The sequence below is a fragment of the Dama dama genome, chromosome 2 (assembly GCF_033118175.1).
Source record: "Dama dama isolate Ldn47 chromosome 2, ASM3311817v1, whole genome shotgun sequence".
NCBI classification, from domain to species: domain Eukaryota; kingdom Metazoa; phylum Chordata; class Mammalia; order Artiodactyla; family Cervidae; genus Dama; species Dama dama.
The window spans coordinates 48,766,529-48,782,058 of NC_083682.1; the positions used below are offsets into that span (position 1 = coordinate 48,766,529).

At 43.3% G+C, this 15,530-nt stretch overlaps 1 protein-coding gene across 1 annotated transcript in view; it reads left to right on the top strand.

Annotated features, from left to right (window-relative positions):
• The first annotated feature begins 4,977 nt into the window (after positions 1 to 4,977).
• HEPHL1 (hephaestin like 1) overlaps positions 4,978 to 15,530 on the top strand; it is a 91,316-nt gene continuing 80,763 nt past the window's right edge. The window contains exon 1 of the mRNA XM_061158538.1: positions 4,978 to 5,147. Coding sequence (XP_061014521.1) covers positions 4,978 to 5,147 — 170 coding nt within the window. The remainder of the gene's footprint in view (positions 5,148 to 15,530) is intronic.

A 15,530-nucleotide genomic window follows, 5' to 3' on the forward strand; every position in this document is an offset into this window, starting at 1 on the left:
TAATCTTGAGAAAGAAGAATGGAACTGGAGGAATCAACCTGCCTAACTTCAGACTCTACTACAAAGCCACAGTCATCAAGACAGTATGGTACTGGCACAAAGACAGAAATATAGATCAATGGAACAGAATAGAAAGCCCAGAGATAAATCCACGAACCTATGGACACCTTATCTTTGACAAAGGAGGCAAGGATATACAATGGAAAAAAGACAACCTCTTTAACAAGTGGTGCTGGGAAAACTGGTCAACCACTTGTAAAAGAATGAAACTAGAACACTTTCTAACACCATACACAAAAATAAACTCAAAATGGATTAAAGATGTAAATGTAAGACCAGAAACTATAAAACTCCTAGAGGAGAACACAGGCAAAACACTCTCCGACATAAATCACAGCAAGATCCTCTATGACCCACCTCCCAGAATATTGGAAATAAAAGCAAAACTAAACAAATGGGACCTAATGAAACTTAAAAGCTTTTGCACTACAAAGGAAACTATAAGTAAGGTGAAAAGACAGGCCTCAGATTGGGAGAAAATAATAGCAGATGAAGAAACAGACAAAGGATTAATCTCAAAAATATACAAGCAACTCCTGAAGCTCAATTCCAGAAAAATAAATGACCCAATCAAAAAATGGGCCAAAGAACTAAACAGACATTTCTCCAAAGAAGACATACAGATGGCTAACAAACACATGAAAAGATGCTCAACATCACTCATTATTAGAGAAATGCAAATCAAAACCACAATGAGGTACCATTACACGCCAGTCAGGATGGCTGCTATCCAAATGTCTACAAGCAATAAATGCTGAAGAGGGTGTGGAGAAAAGGGAACCCTCTTACACTGTTGGTGGGAATGCAAACTAGTACAGCCGCTATGGAAAACAGTGTGGAGATGCCTTAAAAAACTGGAAATAGAACTGCCATATGACTCAGCAATCCCACTTTTGGGCATACACACTGAGGAAACCAGATCTGAAAGAGACACGTGCACCCCAATGGTCATCACAGCAGTGTTTATAATAGCCAGGACATGGAAGCAACCTAGATGCCCATCAGCAGATGAATGGATAAGGAAGCTGTGGTACATATACACCATGGAATATTACTCAGCCATTAAAAAGAATTCATTTGAACCAGTTCTAATGAGATGGATGAAGCTGGAGCCCCTTATACAGAGTGAAGTAAGCCAGAAAGATAAAGAACATTACAGCATACTAACACATATATATGGAATTTAGAAAGATGGTAATGATAACCCTATATGCAAAACAGAAAAAGAGACACAGAAATACAGAACAGACTTTTGAACTCTGTGGGAGAATGTGAGGGTGGGATATTTCAAAAGAACAGCATGTATACTATCTATGGTGAAACAGATCACCAGCCCAGGTGGGATGCATGAGACAAGTCCAGCCTGGTGCACTGGGAGGACCCGGGGGAATCGGGTGGAGAGGGAGGTGGGAGCGGGGATCGGGATTGGGAATACATGTAAATCCATGGCTGATTCATATCAATGTATGACAAAACCCACTGAAATGTTGTGAAGTGATTGGCCTCCAACTAATAAAAAAATAAATAAATAAAAAACAAACAACAACAACAAAAAAATATCAGACACTGGGAACTCGGGGATTAATAAAGTTTAGGCCCTGCCCGTAAGAAGTGTCTGATGGGTGTTTGTGTGGGAGGGCAGACAAACAAACAGATGATTACTGTGCTGTGTGAGTGTGATAAATGCTATGGCAAAGGCATCTGCAAAGTGATGACGGCAGCACAGATGAAGGGCACACTGGTTGCCAAGGTGGCGATGATGATGATCAGAGCCTGGGCTAAGTGTTGTGGAAAGGGCTCTAGTCCCTAGGAGCCAGATCAGGGCCAGCCTTAAAAGTCAAGTCAAGGCCATCAGCCCTTATCCTGAAAGCCATAGGAACCTGCCAAAAAGTCTCAAGTGGTGGAGAGACCTGATCCCATCTGTGTACAAGAAGGTCACCCTGGCCCCTGTGAGAGCAGCCAGGAAGCCCTAAGGCTCTGAGTGAGAAATATCAATAAAGAGGTCCCATCAAGGAACTGGGGGTCCCAAGGAGGTTGAAGAGCCAAGATCTACTGTGGCAGGGCAGTTAGAGGCCTGGGCTGGTGAGAGTTTTTGGTCAGAGTTTGGGATAATGAAAATCTATTAAGGAGTATTTAATATTTCTCTTAAAACATGCAAAAAGGCTAAAGAACAAGACAGTCAATTTGGTCATTCACAGTTTATTTTTTATTTAAAATGACACCTTAGCTAAGGCTAACAGGAATACTATTTATCTGAATTGGCTTCTCACACTAAAAGTTTTATTGTCTAAATATTCCATACTATGTTTCAGAGAAATATGATTTGATCCAAAAATATGTTTCTCTTCTACTGATGCCTGACATCAAGATTTACCATATCTTAAACCTGGTGAGCATATTGAAGAATCATGGAGTGAATATCTGGAATGTCCATTTCACATAGTGGGTGCTTTATAAATCTTGCATTTCTCTGCTTTATGTATGTCTGAATAGTGTCCAATGGAATTGAAAGTATTTGTTCACGTGGTTACTTACAGAGTTCCTAATCAAATTCTTGACATTGTCCATGACACCTTGTATTTATTTATTTACTTGTCATTTGAATGCTTATTTATTTGGCTGTGTCAGATCTTACTTGTGGCACACAGGGTCCTTTCTGTGTCATCCAAGCTCCTTGTTGCTGCTCATGGACTCTCGCTGTGGCGCGTGGACTCCAGAGCACTTGGGCTCAGTAGTTGTGGCCCGTGGGCTTAGTTGCTCTGTGGCATGTGAGGTCTTGGTTTCCAGACCAGGATCGAATGGTATCCCCTGCACTGTACGGTGGATTCATAGTCACTGGACCATCAGGGAAGTTCCAACACCTTGTATTTAGCAATGGGTTTTCAGAGATGAATGTCATAGGAACACAGCATCCACTCACACACTTTTGTACTCCTGAGCTCTTATGTAATTCAGGTGCTTGTTGAGTAGCATCTTTATCATCCAAGAATAAGGAAGAATGTCAGAGAAATTTCCAGAACTTTATTTCATTGCTTTTAGTAAACTCTTTCCCGGGCCCTTGTGCCACTCGGTAACCATGTTCTCTGCTTCAAATAGCTTGAGCGCACTGATCTCATCAGTTCCAGCACCTCCTGTGCACTGGGTCCTCTCTGTGGGCTTTGTTTTGAATCAGAAGCTAGGTGGTGCCTGCCTCGGGCGGTATCCTGGACAGAAAAGTTAACTTGTGTGTTTTTGATTGGTGTTATTTATGCCTCTACTTCTCCAGTCTAAAAGAACTGTGTGGAATATGTTCTAATAATGTTTTTGATACCATACTAAGCCTGTGTGCTTCTTTGCGGTATAAACAAAAAGCTATTTGGTCTGGGATATTTCCAAATGTCCATGCATGCTCAGTCATGTCCTACTCTTTGTGACCCCATGGATAGTAGCCTGCCAGGCTTCTCTGTCCATGGAATTCTCCAGGAAAGAATACTGGAGTGGGTTGCCATGTCTTCCTCCAGGGGAATCTTCATGACTTAGCAAGTGACTTAGCAAGAGTTATTTGTATATTTTTGGATAACAGTTCTTTATCAGACATGTCTTTTGCAAGTATTTTCTCTCAGTTTGTGGCTTTTCTTCTCATTCTTTTGACAGTATCTTTCACAGAGCAGACATTTATTTTTGAAGTTCAGCTTATCCATTATTTCTTTTATGGGTTGTGCCTTAGGTGTTGTATCTAAAAAGTTATCAAGCCCAAGCTCATCTAGATTTGCTCTTAGGTTATCCTTTAAAATTTCTGAATAATCCCTCCATCCCCATTTTACAAACTTAGAGAGGTTGAGTTATTATTCAGTGCCACTCAATCAGTAAACGGTGGGACTGGATTCAAACACAGGTCTGTTTAACCTCAAAGCCCAGCCAGGAGGGCGTCTCCTTCCTTCCAGGGCTGCTGTCTCAAAAGCAACTCTGCAGGGGAATCAGACTGGCTGTCTTCCAGGGTTGGATGAGGTCTCTTTCAACACGGAGATTCTAGGTCACAGATCCGAGTAAACAGGTGAATGGGCATTCTCCTTCTTCTCCCTTATGATTTTTCTTCATCCTGAGAAAGGCAGCTCCCTGCCCTTGGGGATGATGGACTGTAAAATTTTGACTGAACTGGGGGGTTTGAGTGCCTCGTTTTTGTTGGTGGGATTTGAGAGAGTCTGAGGGAGATGGTAGCATGAGCAAATGGAGAATTAGTGAGGTTTTACAATGTTGTTATAAACTTTATGATGTGAGTTGATTGTTTCATGTAGCCTTGTAAAACAAGTTGGAGATGGCGGGGGGGGGGGGGGGGGGAATTACATCACTCCGTCTGCCTGTGGGACAGAGATGAAGCCTTCCTTGGTGCTCGGGATTGTTTCCTGGTGCTCCATGCAGACCAGCCTAGTTTTCCAATCTTAATATATTCCTTTAAGTAGGTGTAGAGAAAAAAAGAGAAAGCAGGAGGAACGTATCAGCTTAACTTTTTGCACCGACATTCTTCCTGGAGAAGGAGATGGAAACCCACTCCAGTATTCTTGCCTGGAGAATCCCAGGGATAGTGGAGCCTGACTGGCTGCACATAGTCCATGGGGTTGCAAATTCTTGGCAAAGATAAAAGACCAGTGTCACAGCAAAGCACCAAAACTTACAGAACCAAACCTGTTTGGTTTGTACAGTAAGTAAATAAGCCAGTTACACATTTCCTGGACAGCTGGCAAAAGTTTGGTTACCGTAGCCACTACCCCATCGAGCTGCTCTGCTTACACAAGTTGTCAGCCTCTGTCCCAACCCCAAACTCTCTGAGGAGGAGGAGCTGGGCCTTGTCCATTCCTTATTTATAACTGGCTGCAAGTGAGGGGGAGGGACAGGCAGGATTGGTCCCGTGCAGGCTGCTGGCCTGAGTTACATCCACAAATGCCTCAGAAGCGGCAGGCTGCCAGCATCCTTCTTCTCACATTCCTGGGTCTGTCTGGGCTGGTTGGCGCAGTTACCAGGACATACCACATTGGGATTGTGGAAGAATACTGGAACTATGTACCCCACGGGAAGAACGTTATTACTGGGAAAAGTTTCGCAGAAGACAAGTGAGTGAAACTGGGGTCCTCAGAGACTCCAAGTTTGTATTCCTTGGGCCGCTACAATGGATGGTGGTGTTGTTGTTTAGTTACTCAGTGGTGTCCTACTCTTTGGGACTCCATGGACTGTAGCCCACCAGGCTCCTCTGTCCATGGGACTTTCTTGGCCAGAATACTGGAGTGGGTTTCCATTTCCTTCTCCAGGGGATCTTCCCCACCCAGGAATCAAACCCCTGTCTTCTGCATTGGCAGGTGGGTTCCTTATCATTTAGCCACCTGGGGAGCCCATACAATGGGTATGAGTTGATTTAGATCAAAAGGAAGGCTTTGTGTTTGCTTAGCGTGCACTTGCATGGGCAAGTGTATAATTTGGGAGAGATATTGTTAGTTCTATCTGTTCACTTTGTCTGTAAAGAGTCATATACACAACCAGGTGTTCTGAATAATGACCTATTTTTTCATATGGGCAATTCTCCCTAGATACCACTAAGAACTTCCAGGGACTCTGAACTCACTTTGTCAAAAAAGGTTAAACTTTGGGATAAAAATTTGAGAATTTTCAAGAATTCTTCACTGTTTTAAAATACACAGTGTTTTCTTACTTTTAATTTTTGGAATGAACCTGATCATTAGAGATATGCCTTAGGTAGTTACACTTTGGTTTTGGTTTGCAGTGATTAAAAGAGGGGGGCAGGTGTAGTATATTTGGCTGGTATTTTAAGAGTTTCTTTGAGCCCACTTTAAAAATGGCTTTATTTTGCTGATAAGAACTTTGTTCCAGCCCCAGTCCATTCAGTCTGAGGGCAGTATTTATCCTCAGAGCCTGGGGCATAGCTGGGTGAGATGGTACTTCAGTGTTCTCTGTCCCTGACTTTATAATTTTTGCACAAAACAGCCCTTGCTCCCCTTCGTCCTCCCAGGGTGCTGTGTCTTAAATCTTAATTTATTCCCCTGAGCTCCCTCTGAAATCACCTTCTGATTCCAGAAGTCCCATCATGCATATTTTCAACATTGTAGTTCTTAGAACATCTTTGGACATACTCTGGCAAAAAGTGGTATATTCGCATGCTTGTTCCTTTCCTTTTTTTTTTTTTTTAAAAAGACAGTTATTTAGCTATGTTGTGCTGGGTCTTCATTGAGGTGTTCGGGCTTCTCTAGTTGTTGCACATGGGCTCCAGAGAGCAGAGGCTCAGTAGTTGCTACTCGAGTTCTCCGTTGTAGTGTGTGGGATCTTAGTTCCCCGAACAGGGTTCGAACCCTAGCGGCCTGCCTTGGAAGCTGAGAGTCTTAACCACTGGACCACCAGGGAAGTTCTGTTCTCTCTTTCCTGATAGGCAGTGCCCAGCGCATGCAACATCCGGGTTTCATCTTCTAGCTGCTAAGACTCACGGGGTCTGTCAAATCCGTGAGAGTCAGGTCCTCCTGCCCTGGGGGAAGACCAAAGATCCAGTTGGCTTGGACCCATGGCTTCCAGGCTTTCTAACAACACAAAAGGGGCATAGTCGTGTTTTGTTTATTCAAAAAGGATGATGCTCATGCCAGGCTACCGAGAAAGACTTTTTCTTAAGATTTGTACCAGGAAATTTCATGTCCAGGGGGCTATTTCCGGAGAAGACTCTTGACTTCTTTGTATTCACATCTGCAGACTGTGGACAGTGGTAGTTTGTATGTGACAAACGGAGCTGAGATTGTAAGGCTCCCCTAGCTCCCAGCAGCCTTCCCTGAAAGTAGAGCTCGGTTATCCTCAAAAAGGGCTCGATAGGAAAAATGATCACTGTCAGCTGCTATTGGATGGGAAGCTATTCAAGACATATGCGTTGAGGGCTCTGAGCATAGACTTTAAGTTCAATGGGATATTGGACTGCCTTTCCATAGGCACAGAAATTTTTCTCCTAAAATGCTCATGTCGTTATCGCTGTTCTGTAGCATTGATTCTGACCCAGGGATTCCACCAGCGACTTTCAATTCATTACTGCATACAGTTGTTATTATTCCCACTCTACAAACAAGGAACTGAGGCTCTGAGGTTAAGTATATGCCAGAGTTTACAGTGTAAAATGCATCACCAAACACATTCCTTTGGCTTCAGAGCTAATATTTTTTCACTGTGAAACTTTTTCTTGGCAAAGGTGATCCTTTCCCACTGAATTAAACTCAACTTTGAGGGAAGTAGGAATACCAGTAATAACAACTTTCTAGAGAGACCCAATTCTTTACCAAGGGCAGGTTTAGTCTCACTTGTCACTCTTTTCAGAAAAACGTTGAAAATGATCACTGGTGTCAGTGACCAAACCAGCCACCTGGATTTATTCAAACACCCAAAACTTTATCTAGTTTTCAAATTTTATTTTATGTGGGACTGCAGTTGATTTATAATATTGTGTTAGTGTTGGTTTACAGTGCTGGTTCAGTTTTACATATATCTATTCTTTTTTCAAATTCTTTTGCCATTTAGGTTATTACAGAATATTGAATTCCCTGTGCTATACAGTAGGACCTTGCTGGTTATCTGTTTCGAATGTAGGAGTGTGTATATGTCAATCCCAAGCTCCCAATTTCTCTCCCCACCCACTTCCCTTTTGGTGACCATAACTTTGTTTTCTATGTCTGTGTGTCTGTTTAAAGACTCAAAGTACTTTAAATAATCAAATACTAAGATGCCATTTTCACAAGGCTGGGTGCAGGAAGAAGTTAGGGGCTTTCTGTTGATCATTTCAGCCAGTAGATGGGGCTTTGAAGAAATTACAATAAAATGTACAAAAATCATTATGGTGAAAAAGAAAAAAGAGAGCAGGCATGACTAAAACACAGTTTGGCATCATATTAGAGTGAGGTTGTTTAACAAATGCTGTGGTTCCCTGGAGGAGGACTCCTGCCCTTTAGGAGCAGCTGGCATGCTAGACATCATACCTGGAATGCCAAGGTTCCCATGTGTTTCCTTCTGCTGTGTTGAGGGGCAGTGTTTATGCAGGGCAGACTCCTGACTCAAAAGGGGAGCCTGGATGAGGCTGTGGCATGTGCTGGCTTTTAGTACTAATCATGCCAGGAAGTAATCATACCACTCTTGTGGCTGGTGGTTCAGGGCAAGTTTCTAAGAAGGCACAGTTGTGGTTGGCTGCTGACTCCTGCTTGAAGACCACAGGACACCTGTCTCAGGGGCTATGATTCACAAGTGTCATGGAGCCACAGGTGACACCTATGACGTTGTCACAAAATACGGAGTTCACTATGTGCACTCTGTGTTGCAACACCTTTCCCTGGAGAAGGGGTCATCTTGGGTGGTGTGACTGTGCCTCTCACTCGGCTTCTGCAGGGTGAGTAGACAGCATTTCTGAGGACACTCTGCTGCTTAGATATTCACAACCAGAAAATATCCAGCGTTTAGAAATCCACAACAGCCGGATTTCTGTCGTCGCTCTTTCCACTGTCGTGGCTCTTTCTAGGAAAGAGCCTAGAACAGGAATCAAGAGGCCTGACTTCTAGTCCTTATTTTGTCCCCAATTTGCTGTGTAACCTTGAACATGTCACATAATCTCTGTGAACATCAGTTTCTTTACTTTGTATAACATGCATGTGTGTGCTAAGTCGCTTCAGTCATGTCCGAATCCTTGTGACCCTATGGACTGTAACCCACCAGGCTCCTCTGTCCATGGGGATTCTCCAGGCAAGAATACTGGAGTGGGTTGCTATGCCCTCCTCCAGGGAATCTTTTAGATCTAGGGGTTGAACGTGTGTCTCTTACACCTCCTGCATTCTTTACCACTAGCACCACCTGTGAGGCCCAGAAATATAATCCTTAAAGTCACCTGAGAAGTATAATTCCCAGGCATCAGAAATAATTTTCAAAACTAAATGAAAAATGTCTTATATGACTTGCTGGTTGGAGAAAATTTTTTGCAATGCAAGGAGAAAGATGCTTTACAAATGTTCCACCTAGAAATCAAGAGTTGGAGAAGTTGAGGTTTGACAGAAAACTAAAAAATTCTGTAAAGCAATTATCCTTCAGTTAAAAAATGAATTAAAAAAAAAAAGAGTTGGGGAAGTCCTGAGAGTGGAGATAAGTGACAGTTTTTAAAGTATTCTATACTTTTATTTACCCATTCATTTTCCCCCTGCCCTTTAAGAATGATCTCCAATTCTTCACCCTCAAAGTATTTTCTTCCCCAGAGTCCTGGCTTATTCTCATAAAATTCCTTCCCAACCCCTCATGCAGCTTGGTGACTTTATCTGGCCTTGGACATTGCAGGTACCCCTCCCTGCTTTGCTCTTTAGGGGTTTGGTGTACCCCAGTCACCTCCATACCTGGAGGAGGAGGATGGTGGAGAAGAAGGTCCGGAGTATGTATAATAAACTCCCTAACCCTACACAGAGCTCTGTCAGTGACAGTGACCCATGGAGAACTAAGCAAGGCCAGTCACTTGGGATCCTTACTGTAGGAACTAATCACTGTCAGTTTAGTTGTTCTGGTTACTTTGTGTTTAAATAAGGGGAATGGGCAAAAATTAGGGGGGAAGGAAGGTGAATGCCAAAGTTTCAGTGATATAAAAAAGCTTGGAAACCAAAATTAGGCAGGGCCAAGAGCCTAATAAATCCTGATTCACAGGGATGAGATAGGAAATAAATTGAGATTCTTTCACCAAGATATGACAGCAGTCAGATGGTGCAATTTAACTTCCCAAGTTGGTACCTTTGCTTGATCATAGGGGTCAACAATGTAATTGAGACTATAAGCAGTAATATTTCCTAGAAAGTATAAGATTTAGGAGTCATAGTCTATTTAAAAAATTTTCTCCCAATGAATGTATTCCTCCTCTTCCCCACTGGGCGTAATGAGGACACACAGTTCCTTTAATTGGCCTAGGGATGATGTCAGCATTTGATGCACTCCTGACGGTGCTGCTCATAAAATGCTTAATGAAGGTGTGACTGTGCTTCGTGGTGGAGCCAGGTCTTTAATGGAGCCAGAGAGGATCACCTTACTTAAGTTACAATTCTCATCAAGCTCTCCTTAGGCCACCAACACACAGGCAGGCTTTTTTTCTTCCCAGTGAAATATAGGGGTTTTCGTGGGTGCTGACTCATAGGCAGAATCATTCTTGGACATAAGTGAAACTGATCACTGCTCAAACTCCACTTAGGGTCTGTGAAGGGAGTTTACCCACCTCCATCATCACCGTGGTAGCCCAGCTGATGGCAAAGTGTTTTGAGCATCGCCTATGAGCAGGCCCTATGATGGGAGTGAGGATGTTCCTATATGTTTATCTGAAAGAAGAGCCAGTGAAGGGAAGCTGGTGGGGGAAGAGAAAGGCTTTGGTAAATTTTGAAATAATCACCTCATTAATACTTCGTTTTATACAGATGCTCACTTTCAAATTTTAGCATCTATCTTGTCAGCAAAAAAAAATTATGTGTTCGGCCTGATGCCTTGTGAATCTCTTGGGGTTGCTGTTATTTTCTATATCAATTAGTGGTTGCTTTTGGCTGCCAGTAAAGATAAGACTGCTGCTGCTGCTGCTAAGACACTTCAGTGGTGTCCGACTCTGCAACCCCATAAACGGCAGCCCACCAGGCTCCCCCATCCCTGGGATTCTCCAGGCAAGAACACTGGATGGGTTGCGATTTCCTTTTCTAGAGTGGCTTAAATAAATGAGGGCTTGATACACTTATGAAAGAAATTTAACAAGATGCCAGAATAGCCTGGCCTGCTGGTGAGTGGGGCTCTGGTATTAACTTGAGAGGCCTAGGATTCTTGCTCTGTTTACTCAGCAAGTAATTAAATCTTTTTGAAAAAAGTTATTTTTTGTCATGTTGGGTCTTCATTGCTATGCAAGCTTTCTCTACTTTGGCTGAGCCGGGGCTACTCTTTGTTAAACTGAGTGTGCATCTCATTGCGGTGACTTCTCTTGTTGCGGCTGGTAAGCCCTAGCCACGCAGGCCTAAGTAGTCGTGACGCACTGGCTTAGCTGCTCCACCACACATGGAATCTTCCAGAACCAGGAGTCAAAACTGTGTCCCCTGCATTCGCAGGCAGACACTGTACCACCAGGAGAGTCCCAGTTGAGTCTTTTTTTTCCCTTAATTTTCTCATCAGTGATATGGGGATAATGACAGTACTTGCATGGAGAAGTGATATATTCATTTCCTGTAGCTACTGTGACAAATTACCACAAACTAGGTGGTTTAGAACAACATAAGTCTGTTCTCACCCTGTCCTGGAGGCAAAATATCTGAAATGAAGCTGTTGGCAGGACTTTCTTGCAATTCCTCTGGAGGCGCTAAGGGAGAGTCCACCCATTGCCTCAGTTCCTGGGGGCTGCTAATAATCCTTGGCTTGTGGTGCAACCTCTGCCTCCATCTTCATATCATCTCCCCTGTGTGTGTCTAATCTCCTTCCTATGAGAACAGTTTTGGAGCAACCAAGACACTTGCTTCTTGGAACTAGAGCTATGACAAACCTAGACAAACCTAAAAAGCAGAGACATCACTTTACCAACAAAGGTCTATTTAGTCAAAGTTACGGTTTCCAGTAGTCATATACGGTTGTGAGAGTTGGACCATAGAGAAAGTTGAGCACCAAAGAACTGGTGTTTTTGAATTGTGGTGCTGGAGAAGACTCTTAAGAGTCCCTTGGACCACAAGGATTGGATTACCTAGGACCATCTTCTCATCTCATAATCCTTAACTTAATTATACCTGCAAGGACTCTTTCTACAAGGAAAGGGATTAGGATGTGGACTTATCTGAGAGTCATCATCAGCTATCACAGGGGGTATCAGGAGATTTGTCAGTGCTCAGGTGTGGTGCCTGGCACTGGGTTAGCACTCAGGAAATATTTGTCATCATATTGCTCACCTGTCTTGAGGGGCTCTCTGGAGAGCAGGATATTTGTGCCAGAGATATCTCAGATGGTCACATTTTCTTCTTTCCTTTTGAGGTGGACCATTTTTAAAGTCTCTATTGAATTTGTTACAATACTGCATCTGTTTTATGTTTTGGTTTTTTGGCCACAAGGCATATGGGCTCCTAGCTCCCCAACCAGGGATGGAACCCATACCCCCTACTTTGGAAGGTGAAGTCTCAACCACTAGACTTTCAGAGAAGTCCCATATTTTCCTCTTTTCTAATTAGAGCTTTTCCAGAAACGAAAAAAACTCCCCTGACTCCCCCTGATTGAGTGCTCACTCTCCCAGAGGCCATGTGTGGGGCTCCACATCTCATTCACCCCTCGTGTTGGCTCTGCCATGCTCAGCGGTTTACAGTCAAGGAAACTAGGGTTCAGAGAAGTCAAGTAACTTCCCCAAGATCTCAAGTTGTTAAGTGGGGCACTGGGATTCAGGCTCCTTCTCTTTTCCCTTTACCGTATGGATTTGGCACCTGGGGGACTTCTGTGGAAATGAGTGGGAAGAAGGGGGAACTCAAGACTTAAGTGATGTTGGAGGAACCGGGGTGAGTTCCCCCCTGAATTAATACTTCAAAAACTATTCATCTAATTAGGAAGGGTTTGGCTGCCCCTGAAGTGCAACTTGAAACCACCATCTTCACCCTTCCTTTTGCCAGGTAGCACTCACCCCAGTCTAGTCCTGGTTGAGTGTGTTTTCTCCTTGGTGAACTGCGTCCCACCTCAACACCACTTGTCCTTATTGTGACTGTATGATCTCACATGTTTGCTCTGACCACACCCTCCGCTGATGTTACTTTGCCGCTCATCCTCATCCTCAGTTCAGTTCAGTCACTTAGTCGTGCCTGACTCTTTGCGGCCCCATGGACTGCAGCACACCAGACCTCCCTGTCCATCACCAATTCCCGGAGATTGCTCAAACTCATGTCCATCCAGTGAGTGATGCCATCCAACCATCTCATCCTCTGTTGTCCCCTTCTCCTCCTGCCCTCAATCTTTCCCAACATCAGGGTCTTTTCAAATGAGTCAGCTCTTCACATCAGGTGGCCAAAGTGTTGGAGCTTCAGCTTCAGCATCAGTCCTTCCAATGAATATTCAGGACTGATTTCCTTTAGGATAGACTGGTTGGATCTCCTTGCAGTCCAAGGGACTTCCAAGCATTTTCTCCAACACCACAGTTCAAAAGCATCAGTTCTTTGTTGCTCAGCTTTCTTTATAATCCAACTCTCACATCCATACATGGAAAAACCATACTACTGGAAAAACCATAATTTATACTAGACGGATCTTTGGCAAAGTAATGTCTCTGCTTTTTAATATGCTGTCTAGGTTTGCCATAGTTTTTCTTTCAAGGAGCAAGTGTCTTTTAATTTCATGGCTGCAGTCACCATCTGCAGTGATTTTGGAGCCCAAGAAAAGAAAAGCTGTCACCATTTCCATTGTTTCCCCATCTATTTGCCATGAAGTGATGGGACCAGATGCCATGATCTCACGTTTTTGAATGTTGAGTTTTAAGCCAGCTTTGTCACTCTCCTCTTTCACTTTCATCAAGAGGCTCCTTAGCTCCTCCTCATTTATCCTATATCCCCCCAACACTCACTCAGACATCTGGGCCCTATATGGTTGCATGCATGCTTAGGTGCTTAGTCATGTCCTACTCTCTGTGATCTTTGGATTATAGCCCTGGACTAGGCTCCTCTGTCCATGGGATTTTTCAAGCAAGAACCTGGAGTGGGTTGACCATTTCCTCCTCCAGGAAACCTTCTCAACTCAGGGATTGAACCCGTGTCTCCTGCATCACACATGAATTCTTCACCCACTGAGCCATCGGGAAAGCCCACTGTATGATTAGTTGTCCCTTAATATAGAAAACTTTTTGTTGCTATATATTTGCCAAAGCATCTGTTTTGTCTTCATAGCCAGGTGGGACATATCTTGAATACAGGGACTGATAATTATACGTCTTGGCTCCAGTTTCTAAAGTCTCATATACAGTACAGGTTCAACAACCACTTGATAGTTGAATGGATAAGGAATAATTTCCACTAAAAGATCCAGGTTGTAGGGCAATGGTGATGCTGGTGAGCTGCACAGCTCCTGTGAGCTACAAAGCCCTCGGAATTTAACCTGGCAGGCCACCTCTGCACTGGTTAGATGTTCCCACAGGCAGGTTCATTCTGACAATGGTTGATCTGGCCTGCCTTTGGGAGGTGTGAACCTTCATGGTATTGCCCTTGATCTTGGCAATGTGAGCATCTTGTCTTTAAAGCAGTAGCTAGTCTGAAACTTTCTTAGGGATTGGAATGAAAACGGACATTTTTTTCCAGTCCTGTGGCCACTGCTGAGTTTTCCAAATTTCCTGGCATATTGAGTGCAGCATTTTCACAACATTATCTTTCAGGATTTGAAATAGCTCAACTGGAATTCCATCACATCCACTAGCTTTGTTCATAGTGATGCTTTCTAAGGCCCACTTGACTTCACATTCCAGGATGTCTGGCTCTAGGTCAGTGATCACACCATTGTGATTATCTGGGTCGTGTAGATCTTTTTTGAACAGTTCTTCTGTGTATTCTTGCCACCTCTTCTTAATATCTTCTGCTTCTCTTAGGTCCATACCATTTCTGTCCTTTATTGAGCCCATCTTTGCATGAAATGTTCCCTTGGTATCTCTCATTTTCTTGAAGAGATCTCTAGTCTTTCCCATTCTGTTGTTTTCCTCTATTTTTTTGCATTGATCACTGAGGAAGGCTTTCTTATCTCTCCTGGCTATTCTTTGGAACTCTGCATTCAAATGGGAATATCTTTCCCTTTTTCCTTTGCTTCTTGCTTCTCTTCTTTTCACAGCTATTTGTAAGGCCTCCTCAGACAACCATTTTGTTTTTTGCATTTCTTTTCCATGGGGATGGTCTTGATCCCTGTCTCCTGTACAATGTCACGAACCTCCATGCACAGTTCATCAGGCTCTCTGTCTATCAGATCTAGTCCCTTAAATCTATTTCTCACTTCCACTGTATATTCATAAGGGATTTGATTTAGGTCATACCTGAATGGTCTAGTGGTTATCCCTTCTCTCTTCAGTTTAAGCCTGAATTTGGCAATAAGGAGTTCATGATCTGAGCCACAGTCAGCTCCAGGTCTTGTTTTTGCTGACTGTATAGAGCTTCTCCATCTTTGGCTGCAAAGAATATAATCAATCTGATTTCTGTGTTGGCCATCTGGTGATGTCCATGTGTAGAGTCTTCTCTTGTGTTGTTGGAAGAGTGTGTTTGCTAAGACCAGTGCGTTCTCCTGGCAAAACTCTATTAGCCTTTACCCTGCTTGATTCCGTACTCCAAGGCCAAATTTGCCTGTTACTCCAGGTGTTTCTTGACTTCCTACTTTTGCATTCCAGTCCCCTATAATGAAAAGGACATCTTTTTGGGTGTTAGTTCTAAAAGGTCTTGTAGATCTTCACAGAACCGTTCAACTTCGGCTTCTTCAGCGTTACTGGT